Consider the following 18,845-nt stretch of genomic DNA (forward strand, 5'->3'; position numbering starts at 1 on the left):
TTGATTGGATTTATTTATTGGATTTAAAAAGAGTGTTTTTTTCCATAGTATAATTTTGGTATTGAGCAAACTTATATTTTGTATCTCAAACAAAAATGTATCATGTTAACCTTAATTCAGGGCTATTCATTTCATCCTTTGATCAATGCCACTCTCCTCTTTGCCCATCCACAAGTTAAGAGGCAATCTGGACTTGCAGGACTGGTGGTGGAGAGTTGTTGGCTCAACGCCTGGGACCTCCTCTTTCCCCTTCCCCCAATCTGCCAAAGAGAAATGACTTGCAGGATGGTGTTCGTGACTGATCAAATGCAGTTTCACTGTATGTGAATGTGTGAGTGTGTCCAGGAATATGAGACAGCTTTTGTGTTTTCTGGGTGTACAGTATGCATGGGGCACAGCGTGGGTCTTTTCTGGCGTTGTGCATTAAGAGTTTTGTGCAGTCATGGTGTCCAGGATGTATGTGTATGCGTGCACACACAAAGGCTCACCAAGAATGAAAAATAGCACCTATAAGTAGACACCAACCCCCCACACCCCCCACCTTAACCCCTGTAAAGCTCCCCAGAGTAGCCCAGGGCTTTTCTTAAGAAGGGGGGAGAGAGGGGGCACACACAGAGATTATGAAACTGACCACTTTTACAGGGAGCACTCTGGGCCCCCTCGGCAGAAACAGAATAAATCAGCACAAATCATGAAGCCCCGTCTTTCTACCCCACTGGAGAACAGCAAGAATTCTGTGATACAGTTACATATGAGCTTTCTCTCACAGCAGACTCCCCTCAGACTCCACAAACTTCTGTGTTAAATCTCAAAGAGTGGTAACTCATCAGGGGTCAAATGACATGTGAATTTTCTGGGAGGCATTTCTGCAGGGTGGCTACCCCAGTGTGCCCCTAACACACTGAGAGCAGTAAAAGTATGAATAACCCCCTCAATGGAGCAATAAGGAAGGCTTACAAAGCTTGGGAAGTGATTTTCTGAGGTGTTGGTGGTTGAGGGCACCAGCTTCATTCTCTAGACTTTCTGCTTCATCTACTGTAACTGAAGCTACAGAGAGATCCAATATCTTAACAACATACCTAGTTTTCTTAGCTTCCATCAACACTGAGCAAACTGCCCTGAGGTCCAATTATCGCCGTCTTATTCATAATCCATCTCATCCATGGTGAGTTACCTCAAGACCTTTAACTGTTTTCAGAAAAGTCCTTCACAGTCTGCAATGTAACGTGTACATAATTTATCATGAAATCATAAAAGATCTAATGAATTCAAATATGTATGTTGCACAGCGAAAGCTCTCAGGTAATATATGGCACATCTGACAACTAAACACGACATACAATTCTGTGATCCAGCTTATTGTGAATAATCAAGTTACCGTTAGATATTTGTGGATGAGGGGTCATTGTTTTTGTACCGGGGCCGATGAGATCCCAATTACCCCTCCCTCTTTCTAAAGGCGTCTCAATAGCCGTGTCCGCACTGCGCCCCTTGCTGGCCACAAAGAAAAACGCACAGCGGCGGCCATCGATTCAAGTCACTCACTGGGAAGATTCGTTAGCTTTCACGGGCTTTACGTCTGACTTGTTGAGTGGCCTCCTTCTGGATCAGCGCTGAGCTGCAGAATGATGCACACTATGGTGGTAGGCTTAAAGTCTGCGCATTGTTCTAAATAAACGTTAAATTTTTTTTAAATAAGCATTTTTCACTGATTGTCTTTCATCAAGGTACAGCGCCTTTATTAAGCAGGTAAGTTCGCGCTACACTGCGCCCAGTTCGCTCAGGGCTCAGTTCAGTGGCTGTCATCTGTGGTGCTCTCAGTCCGCCGGTAGGTGGCGGTGCGGTCGCACTGCAAGTCCCAACACGCTCTCTTCTTCCCCGCTGAAATCTGTTCACGCAGCTTTTCTGCTCCAGTTCAGAGGCTCTGCGCCGACACTGTAACCCCACACGCAGTTATTACACGATTACTTTAATAGCGGATTTGTGTTGTTTACTTATTTGAGAGAAAAACTCTACAAGCCAACTGATTCTGAACAAGCGAAGTGACACACTTAGACGAATCAGTTCGATTCAGTCCACTCAAATGACTCATTCCGCCACTGGAGCTCAAACTAGAACAATAACTTATTATTACTCTTATTTCATGTCAATGACTATACAGGATATGGGGCTGTAGCTGAGTCTAGAACGGATCTAGTTCGGATCCAACTAGTCAGGGCCGGATCCGTTCCACAGAGAGCTGCTTGTGTTGAGCTTGAACCTCTTCTGAACTGGGTCCATGCCACATTTGGGCTAAATATAAAAATAATACTTAGACCTGCATCAGTTCAAGGCCGAATGTGATGCTGTTCTTTGCTCATCTGGGCCTGTTTTAAATCTCTTTTGGCACAGATCCGTAAAACACCTTAGTAGTGGGCCGTTGTTTATAAAGACACTGGGCCAGGTCTGCTGTGCAGATCTGGACTGGAAGCATTGCTACAATGGGCCCTAATGAGGTGCAGTGTGCATTTGTTGTCTGGGTCTCTCAGATGTTAGGATGTTATGGGGCTTAGGAGCTCGGAAAAGGACGGCAACATTAGTAAACCACTACATTAGATAAATCTGCAGTACTGAAATACACCAATCAGGCATAACATTATGACCACCTCCTTGTTTCTATGTGTATTGTCCGTTTTATCAGCTCCACTTACTCTATAGGTGCACTTTGTAGTTCTACAGTTACAGACTGTAGTTCATCTGTTTCTCTGCACACTTTGTTAACCCCCTTTTACCTTGTTCTTTAGTGGTTAGGACCCCCATGGACCCCCACAGAGCAGGTACTATTTGGGTGATCGATCATTCTCAGCACTGCAGTAACACTGACATGGTGGTGGCGTGTTAGTGTGTGTTGTGCTGGCACAAGTGGACCAGACACAGCAGTGCTGCCGTGTCCACTCACTGTCCACTCTATTAGACACTCCTTGTAGATGTAAAGTCAGAGATGATAGCTCATCTGCTGCTGCACAGTTTGTGTTGGGTCATCCTCTAATCCTTCATCAGTGGTCACAGGACGCTGCCCACAGGACACTGTTTGCTGGATATTTTTGGTTGGTGGACTACTCTCAGTCCAGCAGCCACACTGAGGTGTTTAAAAACCCCAACAGCACTGCTATGTCTGATCCACTCAGACCAGCACAACACACACCAACACACCACCACCATGTCAGTGTTACTGCAGTGCTGAGAATGATCTATCACCCAAGTAGTACCTGCTCTGTGAGGGTCCATGGGGGTCCTGACCACTGCAGAGCTGAAGAGTAAAAGGTGGTTAACAAAGTATCAGAGAAACAGATGGACTACAGTCTATAACTGTAGAACTACAAAGTGCACCTATAGAGTAAGTGGAGCTGATAAAATGGACAATGAGCGTAGAAACAAGGAGGTGGTTATAATATTTTTTTTTCTTTTCATGAGGCACCACTGTTGTTTCCCTTCTGTTGGTGGTGCACTGTTTCCTGAGACTGGGATGGAAATGTCATTCTCGAATCAAACACAAATGTAAAAATATAATTTTATATATAAGATGATTCAAGAATCAGTTAAGGAATTACTGAATGGATCATGTCATGTGACGTTGTGATCACCTGACACTTTAATGCAGACAGAGAGGATTCATGAAGATTTGCCTTATATATGACATTTGATGGAGATTAGGGTTAATGACTAGCTAGGTAAATCTTTTTTTGTGTGTGTGTGAATAGAACACCTTAATCATTCAGAGTAGGTGATATGCTGTGTTGTAATTAAAGCACCAAGTCAGCTTTCTTGAAAAGACTTTTGGACGCGAATCATGCAAACTAGGCAATGAAACGATTTAATTAAAAAACGGTTTCCTTTAACGTTAGCCCACTCGAAATCTCAGTGGGGTAATTAAGGCAAGTGATGAAGGGGTTCAGCCGACATGAAAGGTTGGGAACCCCTGATCTAAGGGATTAGAAATGAAGCTCTGAGTGTGACCCACCATTAAAACGCACACAGCTGTCATTTTCGCCCAGGCTCCTTCTTCTCCAGTTTGTTTTGATTTTGCGAGAGCAGCAGCAGCGTCCGTTAGGAGGCCACTGGTGCGCATGCGCGGGAGGAGGGCTTGTGTGGGTGTTTGTTTGCGCGCAGACCACGTGACCGCGCTGCTCCTAATGTATTTAGCTAACAGCCTTCTCAGTTCACCGCGAGTGGAGGAATTACCGCTCAGCGCGCTGTGCTGGAGTTTAACTGTGGTTTTACGGAGTTTGACGGACGACCGGAGAGCACACCATGCCAGGTATGTCGTCTCAAATGTTTTCCGCATTGCGTGGGATTTATTTTTGCTCCTTTGACCCTATTCGGTCCGTGTTTGCGTGCTTTGAGTTTGACCGGACTTCTCCAACTCTGGCTTTGGCACGAAGCTGAGGTCAGGCTTTTTCTTGTTCGAAATTTCCCGTTCCACCTTAAATGGAGGCGCCGGAATGGAACCGCTGCAGCGAAGAGAAAGCCAAGTTCAGCTTCATAGCTGTGCTTGATTTCGGTCATTGCTCCCTGAAGAAAAAGACAAGGCTGAATGGAAAGACCACGTATGTGCCAACCGCTGCTTTCCTCGGTGAAGGGCAGTGTTTGAGTTGACTTCAGTTAGTCTAACGTTATTGTGTTCAGAGAGTCGTGTGCACTAAGGTGCTTCTCACACACACACACACACACACACACACACACACACACACACAACTCCTGCTCTGCGCCCTAAGCCTAGTACATGCCGTCCCAGCTCCTTTAGGCCCGTTACTAGTGCCGTAATGTCTTTCAGCGAGCTGGTTAACTCTTTTTACTAGAAATGCCAGGCTGGTCTCCTCAAAGCAGGAGTCCTGTACATGTTTCGTTCACTTGATTCGACCTTTCGTCAGTTTAACCTTTATTGTCTGGAGCTAATGTGCGTGGCGCCCCTTCGTGTGTTTCTGCCATTTAACGGGGCTTCTTACTTCACCCTGCAGTTGTTTTACAGTGTAACTCACAAAAGATCTGCTCTTACATAACGGCAGCAGTAGGGTTTCATATGGGCACACGCCGGAGAGCAGACCATTAGCCAGCTCGCTCTTTGTTTTGACGAGCAGTGTTTTGGCCAAGTGGACTGCGAGCCGAGCCAGACCGAGCGCCTTTTTCACACTGCGCCATGTTTAGATGCATCGACACTGGTGTTGATCACGAGCTTAAAAACGTATGTTTGGGGACACGAGTGACGTTTCACGGTCTTCTCCAGAGCCCCAGCTCGTCCTCCTCCTCACTCTCTGTTGTGCCCCGTCGCGCTCTTGCTTTTTTTTTCTTGTTTCCCAGGCGAGCCTCATTCTCATTGTCCACCTACGGTCGACATGCTTTTCATCCCCTCGTCCCGGTTTCATGGCTGCCGTGTGTAAGATGTGGGGAAATGCGGTTTCCTTTGTTACATAAGCTGAGCTGGACGAAGAGGACGCGGGGCAAAGTGGTGTCAAGCCGTGAGCTTGAAAGTAGGCCCTGCAATATTTACTCTGCTTTGGAAAGCCTCTGCTCTTCTCTGCTGGAATCACAGCGCTCAAATGTTCCCCTTCAAGTCAGTTTAGTTTGTCTGCTTAATCACTGCATTATAAATGCACCTGTCTGTGTCGTTATTAATTGACCTACGGACATCTTTTGACCCAGCTCACTTTTTTTGTTTTTATAGAGCTCGGGCCTGAATTTAAAGGCCATGTAATTCTATCTTGGCCACTTCTTACACCACACTTACCCTGTTTGCTGTGATGGAGCATTCTGTAAAAAAAAAAAACTAACCTTATTCTTAAAACAGAGGAGTTCAGTGCCTCCTTCTGTATAGTCCTACAGCGCACAATCATAACGCGGTCTGTATTAAGACCTTATTCTACACTCTTTCAGTGAGCTGTATTATTACTGTTTCCCCCCTTAGGGAACCACTTATGTTATTTCAAAACAACGTCTTGGACATATCCCTTATTTTACTGGAAGGGTCAGATGAACAGTTTACTGAATAAGTGTACAGGCTGTTCTTGGCAAATGTTTGCTCACGACTACATCCCCGCCGAAGGTGGAAAGGTGAGATGAGCGTACGACCCCTTGGTTTCCATTACTCCCACCCCCTTCCTGCATGTCTGTCACCCGTCGATGGTTCTGGACAAGCACAGACAGAGCAAGATTCTTGGCAGGGACGAGTGAATTGTTAATGGCCAAAAGTTCCCCTGGCAGGCTCTGTGCTACAACTGACAGACTGACCTTAAACCGACAGTGTGCCGTTAGCTTCTTAGGTAATGCACAAGACATTAATTAGTGGTGGAATGCTTACGTTCCTTCTCCTCCTGTTCCATCCATCAACTGTAAACAAAGGATTAAAGATTATGAGGTTGTGAGATAATTATTGGTTGTGTTTGAACTGAATATTGGCCATCAGAGCAAGTTAGTTTTCAAGACTGCAGCATACTGCCAGATAATGCCCTTGAGGTGATGCACTGGAAGTCAACCTGGAAAGAATATTGGAGTGCAACTTGTCAGGATTAATAAGACATGCATGCCATCAATTGATGTTCCACGTGTTGCATGGTTAAAGTCAGAATGGCATGATTTTGACAAATATCTCTTGCATCAGGGACATTTTCATCAGGGGCATGATTATTTGGTGTCCCCAAATAATACACAGCAGATAGTTGTTATCTGATTGTATGGTAAATTGCACATTGCTGCCTTCAGCGCTGTCCTACTTTTAGAGAGCAATGGTGTGGTAATGATTTACAAAGAATATACTGTATTGTGCAGCTCTGGGTTAACAGAGGGGAAGTCATCTTCAGTAATGATCCTTAATATCAGTTGTATCAGTATCTTAGTTGTAGTTGCTGCCCCTGCATGTGTAAGGCCATGTTTATTTTTTGATAATTGTTGGAGATTTGCATTGATTTGATGTATTATTTGTATTGTCATTTCTTTTAGTCCATGTAGGCCTAATGGCCACCATGGTGTGTGAATGTTTTGCTTTCAAAAGCGAAACCGTTTGTCTGGTTGAAGCATAGAAGGAGCAGCGGAAAAGCGATTAACCTGAGCTCATATGGCTTAACCCAAGGTGTGGAAATAGGTCATCTTCACACGTCTGATCTGCCTTAAAGTGCTGGCCGCTCTTCAAGCAGTGTCCACCAGAAGCTAAACCGTAGACGTCCTGAGGATACAGCAAAAAGATCAGCATGGCCTGTTATGGCACATTACGCACGGCCAAACCTCAAACATGGCTGATTTGGGATAGATTCTGTATAATGCTCCCCTTTGCCACTCGGATATGCCTGTTTTGTTGTTTGCCAATACGCCATGATTTGCTTCTCCTCTGTCTTGAGAGGACACTCAAGGATAGCCTACATTAAATTATCAATTGTGGCAACTTGGAGCCTTTTGAAGGAAGATCTAAGGCCTCATTTGTAAAACATACATGAATCTCATTAAAAATAAAAAATAACTTACATTTGCATACACTTGGTTTTAGAAGTAGTTTGTAAGGTTCCTAAATCATGCACTGTAATGCTTGCCGCACACTGGCATGCGTGTTCCTACACCAGGTTGGTAACTTGCATATTTAAATATGTGCGCACACCTTCACACTGAAGTTTTGAGTCGCTGCTTAAACCTGGATTTTCATATGCAGTAATTTTAAGATCAAATCTGTACATGTGAAAGTTTTATAAATTAGGCCCTTAATCTGCATGGACATATTTTTAGCATGTCTTATTTAAAAGTTTTTTTTGAAGTTGTTTGTTTATAGTTATAGCACTGTTTTCACTGCCCCTATAAGTCACACAAAAACGGCAGTCTGTGGTTGGTCAGCCAGAAGGTTTCTTCTTGTCCAAATAGGTTTCTTTTTCACGTTGAGTGACCAGACCTACCAGACTCTCTGGAGACATGGGAAGTAGATTAGTGACAATGCAATACAAAGCAAATGTACACATTTTGGGTAGTATTCTAGCAGTTGTATAGGTGGTTGTGTAACAGGCAGTCACTCATAGCATCACTAATAGCTACAATCATATAACAATATTGATGCACAGCTTATTTTGTATTATAAGTCAGGCAGCTTGATAGTTTCCTTCTCTCTGACATTTATCTATCCATAAAGTCACTGAGCAATGGTGATTCCTCATCCCCCATTGAAGACTTGTCTGTCTCTTGGTCTGGCAGCTGAGATTCCCCTCAGGATACTGGCACAGATTCAGCTGCATGCTTCAGATTGATTTCGGGTAAGTTCTTGCTTTTAGTATCATGGTGACTGCAGCTCTGTTTTGAAGGGGATCTGATCCTAAAGCAACACTTGTCTGGAGATGTGTGTTGGGCCCAAGACCCATGTGATATTCTAGCACTCTGAGGCTGTGACTGCTTGCCCTCCCATTGTGTGGAAATGCAGGTGATGTCGTCTTATGTTACTGGACCTATTATTTGCTTGAACACATAGATTTAAGGTTTGAGTTTATGGTGGCCGTGTGTGTGTTGTAATTTCTTCTTTCTGGTCCTAGACACAGAGCCATAAGGAGATTCCATTAGGCTCAGATAATGTAACAATACTGTCACAATGTCAGCAGACCTGATCAGTGATATTGTTCTCTGTTTTGATGGTGATTACCAAATTTTCTGCTTTGTTGTTCATAGATTTGTAGTGCAAATGAAGGTGCTCCTGACTCTTGAGTGCTTGAGATGGAAGAAATTGGTGCCACACACACAGTTGTATGTAAGAGTTTGGCCTAATTACATACCTTTATTGGCTCTTAAAGTGAAAAGACAACCTCTGCAAACTTAATGTTTGTATTTAATGTTTATATTTATTGATTTGATTAATGAATTAAAATTGATTAACTTTGCATGACTTGGCAAAGACATCCTAATAAGATTACTTGGCACAGCCTGTAAACAATTTTTGCTGCCAGCTAGGAGTCTTTCTATTCCTGTTTTAGGTTTGGTATAGCATAATAGGTAATACCACTGCCCTACATGCAGCAGAATGTGGTTTTGGTTCAGCACCTGGGAAAGCACATCGCACCTCAACAAAAATAAGTTACTGGGCACGACTCAACGCTACAATTGCCAACCTCTGTAATTTGATTAACTTGTAAGTGGCTAGGGTCAGTTGAAATGTCTAAATCTTTTAGAAATGTTTGCTTACTCTTCCTTTCCTCTTTTAGTTATGCAGATTTAGATCATTGTCCTATTGTTAAACCCAGCCTCTTTTCAGCTTCAGTTACTTGACGGTCACATTTGCTACCCCAGTTTCCTGATGTTTAGTGGAAGCCTTTTTCATATACCCATGCTTTCTTTCCCATGCTAATGGCTGCCACACAACATTAAAGCATGATTGATCCACCCCATGTTTAACAGTTAGCAAGGAGTTCTTTTCATCAAATACCACACTTTTCCCTCCAAACATACCTTTGGTGATTTGTGGCCAAGGAGTTCCATTTATAGTCCATAGCACCTGCTTCCAAAAAGTCTCTGGCTTGTCTAGATGTTTTTTTGACTTTTTGTAGTGAGGATGCTGGTAAAATTTTCCGTCTGATGACTTTCTTGCCGATCATGTTTGTGCAAGCAGTGCACCCCTCTTGTCAGCTGAGCCTTTGTCATATTGGAGATTTGCTTTACCTTTCTGGCCAGAATACGAGCAGTTGGAGTTTTTTCCTGGTCTTCCAGATCTTCCTAGACTTCCAAAGTTGCCATTAACTGCCATTTCTTAATGACCTTTTTGGACAGTATAAATGGAGTTAAATACGTTCTTTTTTATGGACATCCCTTGCTTTGTCGGCATGTTGGTTTCTTTATCAGGTCCTTGGGCAGCTGCTTAGAGGAGTCCATGGTTATTGAGTGTTAACAGAAAGTTTGAGGAATTTGAGAAATTATTTTGCTCTGGAAATTCCATCAGCTGACGGTTCCTAATGACCATTCTTCATCTGCGTAATCCTAACATGTCAATTAAGGCCTAGTGAGTTAAGTTCGGAGACTTTACTATTGGAAGGCTGTGCAAATGTTTGCACATGCTGCAATTACCCTTTTATATTATTTAAAGCATTTTGCTTCAGAGGTTAATATCTTTTCACTTAAATCAACAAAATATTTAATTTGGCCTGGGGTGCCTAAACCATTGCATTTAACTGTATTAACTATACCAGCATATCATGATGCTCACATACCTTGATCTTGCTTTTCAGACAATGCCTCTGACAATGAACATCAATCATTATATTGAATCTTAATGCTACAGCATACAATGACATTCTGGAGCAAACATCTTCAGACTTTTCCCCTTTGAGCCCCCCTTCCTGTGTTGTGTAGGTTTTTTTTTTTTTTTTTTTTTTTTAAAGCAACTTTAATCTCATTTGTCCATTTTATTATTAACTGACTAAAACAAACCAGCGTAAGTTGTGAACAATACATTTCAAATCACAAGTCTTTCTCTGCCGTCATCTTAAGTATTTATTTTATATTTCAGGACCACAAAGTGAGGTCCATAAGAAATGCTTTGCCAAGTTTGGTGAGGACGAACTTGCTTGCTCAGAGCCCTGACAAAAACCTTTGGAAGGAGATGTTCGACAAACCTGCAGGTGGATGCAATGTTCACCTGTCTACATACTTTTGGCCATGTCGTGAACATTCTGAAATATCTCAGACAGTAAGCTAGCTCAAATGGTAAGTTGAGGTTGTACTCACTGTTCCAAGTAGGTTATTTTTAATTCCTTTCTTGATTAATTTTGATGAAAACATGAGCACATCATACTGTTTTGTGACCTCCTTTTGTTTGTTTAGATTATGAATTTCTATTGCCCACATGATTGATCCTATAATAAATGACCTGAAAGTGTTTTATCTGATAAGCTCATGTTGAGGTCTCCAAGGCTTGAACTAAAGGTTAATATGGCGCGTGTGGTGCATGGATGTTTTCTAACTTGTGTTAATTGCCAAAACCCAAGCAAAGGTGATTGGAAGGATGTTTATAATGAAGCTGTAAATATCTCTGGCTCATGTGTGCAACAGACTGGTTGATTATAGGCAGGAGTGCTGTAGATTTGGAAGGTTTTTCTCTTTCCTGTATTTGAGGGAGCAGACTTGGCTAGCACGGGTATTGGTGGGTGCTAAATGGAAGAGATTAGCCAATAATATAAATTGTCACTAAAAATGCAGACTCTTTTTTTTCTTTTGTGCGTAAGATTACACAGATAAAATACCCCACAAAATACTCCACTTTCCAGGGCATTCGAGCACATAATGAGTAACACTGAGGAAATGTTGTGGGTTTGTTTGTGTTTTTGGCCTTTCTCACTAAAGAAAAATTGTATTCCGCTGTTCAGATCCATCAAATGAAAAATGAAGGAAATATGGGTGCTTAAGCATATTGGTTTGACCACACTTGGAAGACTGATTCTTTCCATTTGTTTTTAATCATGTCTGAGTGCATGTCTGTAGAGACAGGTGGGAAACGTAGAAATGTCTTGTCTGTGTTTCGTGATGATACAGTCTGCCCTGCTTTTATTTAATCCGTCTGTCTGCTTATGCAACAAGAGCTACTCACCACTCCTGACGTCATGACATACATAAGAGACAGCAAGATCTGACTGAGTGTGTGAGTGAGGATTTTTCCTCATCAGGTCCCCATGCGGCTCATTTTCTCTAACTACTACATTTTTATGGGCTTCATGACTCTAGTAGTAACATCAGTTTAGTAAGGCATAATATTTTAATAAATGGGAGTCACAACTTTTTGGCTTGTAACTGCATATAATAACTTTGTTTATACCCCCCATATAAGGTAACTTCATAAATAAAACCCTAAGATCAGGAGGATCTTACAAATGAATTACAAATGTGGTTATGTGGCACTATGGCTGTGGACATTGGTCGCTGTGCATAAGGGCAGTAGGCTTTTATAGTGTAGTAGGTAACATCTCTGCCCCTCACACTGCACTTGGTTTCAAACTCCCACCTAAACGAGCACTCTTTTGTCAATAAGAGTGATTGGATAAGACTCCTAACACTACCTTCCCCTGCTTAAAAATAAATAAATAAATAAAAATATTAATAATAAATAATAATAATAAACTTAAACCTTCTAGATCCTCGTTCTGGATAAGAGTGTCTGCCAAATGTCGTTTATGTAAATGGGTGCTCAGTTTTATGCGCTAGTTATTAAAGTGCAGTTGCTGCAGGTTTAGTGCTTTTCTTCATGCAGATTACATTGAGAAGGGAATTAGGATTGTGATGTTTGTTTGTTTGTTTGTTTGTTTGTTTGTTTGTTTGTTTTTAATTAAAAAAATATAATTAGTTGTGCAGCCTTGGTTTCAAACCTATATGCTTGTGTTCACTTTTTCTTCTATGTGATCAGTCAGGACAAAATGACTTACACATGCACTTTCTCGTGTCCACTCTGGATGTGTATTGTTTAGAATACCGACCTAGATTTTGGCGATCTACCTTCTTTTTGGGGTCTAGTTCCAGCCACGATCTGCCACAATCCCTCCAGCTAATGCATTAGTCACTGATCTGATGCATTCTTTTAACATAAGGGGGCAGCATGTTGGATGAAGGTTGGACCTAAACTGTCCTGGAAAGTGAATCTCATGGAGGTTTAGTGACTGCTGTCTTAGAATTTGTGCTTTCAGATCCCTGTTTTGGATGCTCATTGTTCTGTCATGTGTGTTAGGTGTGTTAATGATATTGGCTAAATGATCAGCTGTTTTTATATAAAGTTGCTCTTCTTTTTAAGTAACTTTTTCTTCTAGAGGTTTATTGGTGGTTTGCATCTTGTGCCTCTTGAGGTCATGCTCACCTCACTTACTGAAAAGGTTTTTCTTTGCAGCTGGAAAATCAACAACTGTGGTCTTTCATGGTGTATAAAGTTGTTTTGCTATTGCTTAGAGTTTTAGACTTATGAATCCAAAATAATTTAACACTGGTTAATTTATTCTGAATGGTTTTTGATGACCTACTTTACTGGCATTGATTTAAGTCTTTTTAAGAAGGCAGCAACAGATTCCAAGTCACAGACTCAAATGCCTTGTCTGTAATCAACTCTGGATGTTTTGGTAGTCTGCTTGTCCATGAACTGATGATGCAGCTAATGCACACTCAGCCGAGAAATAACTGAACAGCCACCTGATTCATTACTTGCAAGACTATGTATAAAATGGATAAACATATTTGAAATGAACCTTTTTCCAGTTAAAATTCTTCAGGTTAATTTCAGTCATTGTTTGTTTTCAGATGCTATATTTTGAAGTATAGAGCTGCACAGAGGCTGGACTGTAACCTGTGGTTTAATCGGTTATTGTATTATTTGGGTCCATGTAGTGAAATCTTCATTTAAGTAGGTGAAATTTGACTTTGGCTGATTTGCTTTATTATTTGACTTAATTGTTTTTATATGGGCTTGTAACTTGGGTCTTCTCTCTCTTTTCAGAGCCAGCAGACATGAGTGGGCCTGATGTAGCGAAGACGCCGGGGGGTGGGGCTCCAGGAAAAGAGGGAAAAGATTCTGTAACCAATGGCCATGCAGAAGGAGAGGCTAACCCCTTTGCAGAGTACATGTGGATGGAGAACGAAGAAGAGTACAACCGACAGGTCTACACACTCATGCATCTCTCACACACAGGTCACGTACTGGGTTGTTTGATTGCTTCTGTAGTTTCTATCCAAAAAGCACACATCGAAAACAGCCACAGGTCATTTTAACCATAGTTCAAAATAATACAGCATTTAACCAACATGAAATCATTAAGACTTTCGAACACCTCCGCAAATAACGTACTGTCAATGTTTGCAGATACAATTTAAGATATTCCTTGATGCCACTGTCCATTTTCAACAAATGCGTGTAATTTGTCTGCCATGAAGAACCAAAAGGTTGTTTTTCTTCTTTTTGTTTTTAAATGTAATGACCAAAAAAATAAATTTGATTTGTATCTGTATTTTATATCCATAAATTGCATAGTTTGCACAAACTCTATTTTTTCTTCAGCTATTTTGATGCATTATATATGGCAGGAGAAATGATCCTATGCAGTAAGAAAGGCAAATGAATATCAAAAGTATTGCAAGCATAACTATTCCTCATAAATATCTTTTAAAACCTTTTATAGACGCTGCTGAACTGATCACTGGCCATTCGTCCATACACAATAATACACTGGGCGTGTTGGCTACTGATGTCCATTGTGAACAGTATAGATCAGTGGGGCAGAGGGCCTACTCTCAAACAAGTGACTAAAATGTATGTTGGAAAGTCTTGATAAATGATGGGATGTGTAGGCGTACTCAGGTTTCAGCTGAACTATTTTGTAATGCACTTTATTTTTTTTAAAAACGCACCAAAATAGTGATGGTCCACCCAATTTGGCAACCCTGGTCACACAATCTTTTCAGGTTGAGGGTGCAGAAATATTAAGGTGCATGTTTGTTAATAAATGTTATGGCAGATGGGTTTTTTTTTTATTTTTCATTTTTGTGAATAGTTTGGATAATTTGCATAAAAACAGAAAAATGACTTGGATGGTAATCCTGATGCATTTATGGTGCAGAGATGGACGTCAGTGCCGCTCTATTCATGTCACAGATATAGCAGATGAGGTTAGCTTTAACAGTGCATGACTGTGCCCACAGCTACAGGATAACAATATGACTGACTGATGGAGACTGAAAATGTAAATAAAACATTAAATAAACCTACACACTTACAGATCTGCATTTTGCTAATACTAGATATAATTCTGTAATACTCTGTTGTAGTTTCAGAACAGTAAAACAATCCTAAGAGCAGGGGGTGTGCGGCACTTTCAGCACTCTCACTTCACAGAAACACTGCTAAATCTTCGTGTATAATGAGCACCTCACCCTGTTAGTAATCAGTCTAAAGGCAGTGCACCTGCATGTTCATGGCAGAACTGACATGCTCCACTGCTGTTCCCTCACGGCTGTTCTGCCAGTGTTTCGCTTAGCCAGCTTTTAACTGCATTTACTGACAAGCACTGGCTTGTTTGCAATATCTTGACCCACGTGTGCTTAGTTATGAAAACACTGCCTTGCAAGTTCTTACTGCTTTTGCCTTTCCTCCATACTCCCTTTATCTCCATACTTCTCCATTTATTCATATTGTATTTAAGGTAGAGGAGGAGTTATTGGAACAAGAGTTTCTGGAGCGCTGTTTCCAGGAAATGTTGGATGAAGAGGACCAAGATTGGTTCATTCCAGCAAGGGACCTCCCCCCAGGGGTGGGGCAGCTTCAGCAGCAGCTCAATGGCCTCTCGGTCAATGACAATGCAGATGACATTGTGGTAAGATTTAAACCTTGTAGAAATGTAGAAACTCTCACTTATTTAACTTGGAGTGCTAACTGGTTGAGCTAGGTAGTCCACATGTGTAGGAAGCGGGACTCTTGTTAGTCAGTCATTTGCAGTATTAACAGATGGGGATGCCACAGAAGGCTGTAATATTCAAGTAAGCCCTTTTTAATAAATGAAAGAATTAGTCAGCTGTAATGTTCCTGCCCATTTTAAGACATTTCACATTGTTTTCTCTAAAAACACTTAAGTTTTGGATAGAATATTGTAGACTAGTGTAATTTGCCAATGTGTTTTTATTGCGACTAATATCACAATTGCAAAATTGTGGCAATGTATCTACAGTTCTTTGCTATTCACAGGGGTCATAAAATGTATACATTACATCAAGTTGTGACTGACTAGTTAATGCATATGCTAATTGGTGACTCATTGAAATGGAAATCCTTGGCTGAAACAAAAACAAATTCAGGATACGATCAGCAGAAAACGGAAACGAAGAACCACAAAAGCACATCAAAAAGTAAAAACTTCTGCTTCTGTTTCTCTGAATTCTGTGTGTCAAGCAGGATGTTTTTAATTGGTATCAAACCTGTAATGGGTAAGGTCTTGTGTGTTTTATCCCTCCCTTGATGCTGGGCATGAGCAGGGATTGTAAATCACTTATCCAGTGTCCTTTGTAGAAAGCATAAAATGGTTCCACACATCCAGCGTGTTCATTGTTGATCTGCTGCAACTAAAACTATTGTGAACTGACTATTGAAGGAGTGCAAAGAACAAACAGCATTTAGTGTTCTCATCTTCATTAATATTAAAATTATTCAAGTGTGGGATTTTACAAGTTCATTATAGGCCCATCCATTTATCCTAAGCACCCACAGTCACTTGCAACCACTTGACCAATGCAAGCTCAGATGCCCAGGTTAGCAAAACAGAGGCAAAATAAGTCATTTGCAGTACCGAAGTCTGTAAATGCAGACTTCGCTCTGTAATGTTATCCAGTAACACAAAGTATGAACCGCTTTATTTGAAACTGTTCAGACATACCCATGTGTAGAGAATGTGTTTCACGTAGCATGTCAGTCTGAGTGAGCTTCGACTGTACATGATGCACTATTTAAACGTACAGTGTGAATCAACAAAGCACAAGATTTCTGAAATTGCACAGTGTATGCCTGGCTTTAGAGGACATTTCAACTACAGCTCACCCAGCCATAAAGACTAACAGAACAACACAAAACAAGAGCAGCTCAGATGCTTTAGCCTTGGATATAATTCCTGCTGCCATTTCACTAAACCCACCCACTGCAACGCTGCTCTGTCCAAGATAACAAAAGATGCGCGTATGCATGCATGTATTTATGTATGTAACACACCCTGTATGAAATTGGCTATATATCAATAACTGAACTGTTACACTGTTTACACTACCAACTACCATGGAGGTTATTCAGTGTGGTATCGGTCTCTGTATTGATGAGTTGGAAAAAAAGATTCTGTCTGGGGGGAAAAATGAATGCTTCCTTAATCCATAGTACTCATGGTGTATCAGGTTGCAAACTCATTTGATGGGCTTTCATGGAATTGGTGCATCTTTTAAGCTTTGTTAAACTGGCTCAAATCCAAAAGTACGTTGAAATGAGCTATATTCTGATGTGGAGTCTCTCTGTCTGTCTGTCTGTCTGCCTCTGTCTGTCTCTCTTTCTCTCTCTCCTTCTCTCTCCTCTTTCCAGCGCAAGAGCAGCCTAAACCCTGAGGCCAAGGAATTTGTCCCGGGAGTGAAATACTAGGGATCGACCTCACCCTCTGGAGTTGCCCTCTCACATACACATATGCACACATACAAAGACTTTTTTGGCTGTAATTACAACAGTCATGTATACACTCAAATGTACACCCACACACAGACACCCACACACGCAGCTGTGAAGAGCTGGAAATACAGACGAGGGTGAGGTTTTTTGGGGGGAGGGATGGGAGGCTCATCTATAAGCTTTTTATTTACATTCGTTACATATAAACCAAGGGCAGGGAGTTTAGACTCGGACTGTAGGAGGCGCTGTGGCAGCCTAACGTCATACTCAAAACAAAGCCGTTTTATTTGCTTCTATCAATAAGACAAAAGGACCGATCACATCAGCTCTTGTTTAGAAGTTTGTGCCTCACAGATGTTTACTTTTTTCTTTCCTGTCTTTTTGTTTTTTTCTTTGTGTGTGTGTGTGTGTGTGTGTGTGTGTGTGTGTGTGTGTGTGTGTGTGTGTGTGTGTGTGTGTGTGTGTGTGTGTGTGTGTGTGTGTGTGTGTGTGTGTGTGTGGGTTTTTTTTTTTTTTTCTGGTCCCTCAGTGGGGTGGGTTGTATCTGCTCTGCAAGTGAGGCTGGTATGGGCAAAAAGATTGTGGGGGCGTCGTGGGGCTTGTGACTGAATCGGGGCGGGGGGGGGGGGCAGTTTGTGTGGAATGGTAAGAACGCATGGGAGGAATTCACATGAGAACTTTTTTTTTTTTTTTTTTTTTTTTTTTTTTTTTTAGTAGAAATTCTTACATGTAAGAATGAAGTTCATTTGAAAAAGGAAGAAAAAAGTAAATAAAGGTTCAAAATGTTGGTACCCGGTTGAGCCATTTCTTTTGTACATTGTGTTTTATATGCATCACCCATCATATCGGGCAAGTTGTTTTTACATATCTATAAATACATAATGTCAGGGGATCTTCAGCAAGTGTTGCAGTTTTGTTTTCCTGACTCGTATTGAAATTGCTTATGAAATTTAGACTGCAGTGCTCTCTACTTCAAGGATTTTTCACTGATCTTTATTCAGCTGCAGCTGACCTCCGTTCAGCCTGAATTATTTATTTATTGTTTTTGAATGTATATTTGCACATCAATGTTGTTAAAACCCCCAGCGATGCCACATTTGATCTTCTAGCGCTTCACATACTGCTTGGGGCAGGAAAAACACTGCGTCTTCCGTGTTTTTCACCTAAAGAACTTGTGTGACACTCCAGTGCTAATCGGTCAGTTATTCAGTGTGAAAATTCATTTAATGTTTCTTGGTGTTCTTTGTTTCGAATGGGCACAGTTCAGATTGGCTACTCTATTATGTTCTTGACAGCATTTAATTGGTAAATTGACTCCATGGCCACGTGGCTTGGCAGCCATTATAATAAGAAATATCCATCACTACTTCTAATTGTTGGAGAGAAACAAAGCAAGGACACTTGCATAGCTGGACCTCTTCCCAATACAACTGATTGGCTAGAAGAATCTGTTGGTCAGCTCTAGTGGTTCTTTGTTTATGTGTAACAAACTTTTAGTACCACTTTGCAATAAGGCTGCCATTTAAAATGAGTTTTTGAATGGTTTAGTTTATTAATGGTTATTTAAAAAAAATCATTAAGCTGTTACAATCTGATCTGATCTTGCTGGTTACTTCTTTTACTTTGTCTTCTCCACCAGTCTGCATTATACATGTCAGCTTCATCAGATAAAACTCACTGTTATTTTTATTTTTGTGTT

General features: G+C 41.2%; 1 protein-coding gene across 3 annotated transcripts; it reads left to right on the forward strand.

Moving 5' to 3' along the window:
* The first annotated feature begins 4,139 nt into the window (after nt 1–4,139).
* LOC108428580 (polyadenylate-binding protein-interacting protein 2B-like) lies at nt 4,140–17,733 on the forward strand. 3 transcript variants are annotated; one of them, XM_017699665.2, is made up of 6 exons: nt 4,157–4,297; nt 10,496–10,692; nt 13,261–13,363; nt 13,457–13,617; nt 15,156–15,326; nt 17,066–17,733. In XM_017699665.2, exons 4-6 carry the CDS (start codon nt 13,468–13,470, stop codon nt 17,120–17,122), a joined length of 378 nt encoding a protein of 125 aa, XP_017555154.1. In that variant the 5' UTR covers nt 4,157–4,297; nt 10,496–10,692; nt 13,261–13,363; nt 13,457–13,467; the 3' UTR covers nt 17,123–17,733. The 3 variants fall into 3 exon arrangements, with proteins under 3 accessions (XP_017555151.1, XP_017555153.1, XP_017555154.1); XM_017699664.2 differs by lacking the exon at nt 10,496–10,692 and having other exon boundaries at nt 4,156–4,297; XM_017699662.2 differs by lacking the exons at nt 10,496–10,692; nt 13,261–13,363 and having other exon boundaries at nt 4,140–4,297; nt 17,066–17,732.
* Nucleotides 17,734–18,845: the final 1,112 nt, after the last annotated feature.

The sequence above is a fragment of the Pygocentrus nattereri genome, chromosome 2 (assembly GCF_015220715.1).
Source record: "Pygocentrus nattereri isolate fPygNat1 chromosome 2, fPygNat1.pri, whole genome shotgun sequence".
NCBI lineage: Eukaryota > Metazoa > Chordata > Actinopteri > Characiformes > Serrasalmidae > Pygocentrus > Pygocentrus nattereri.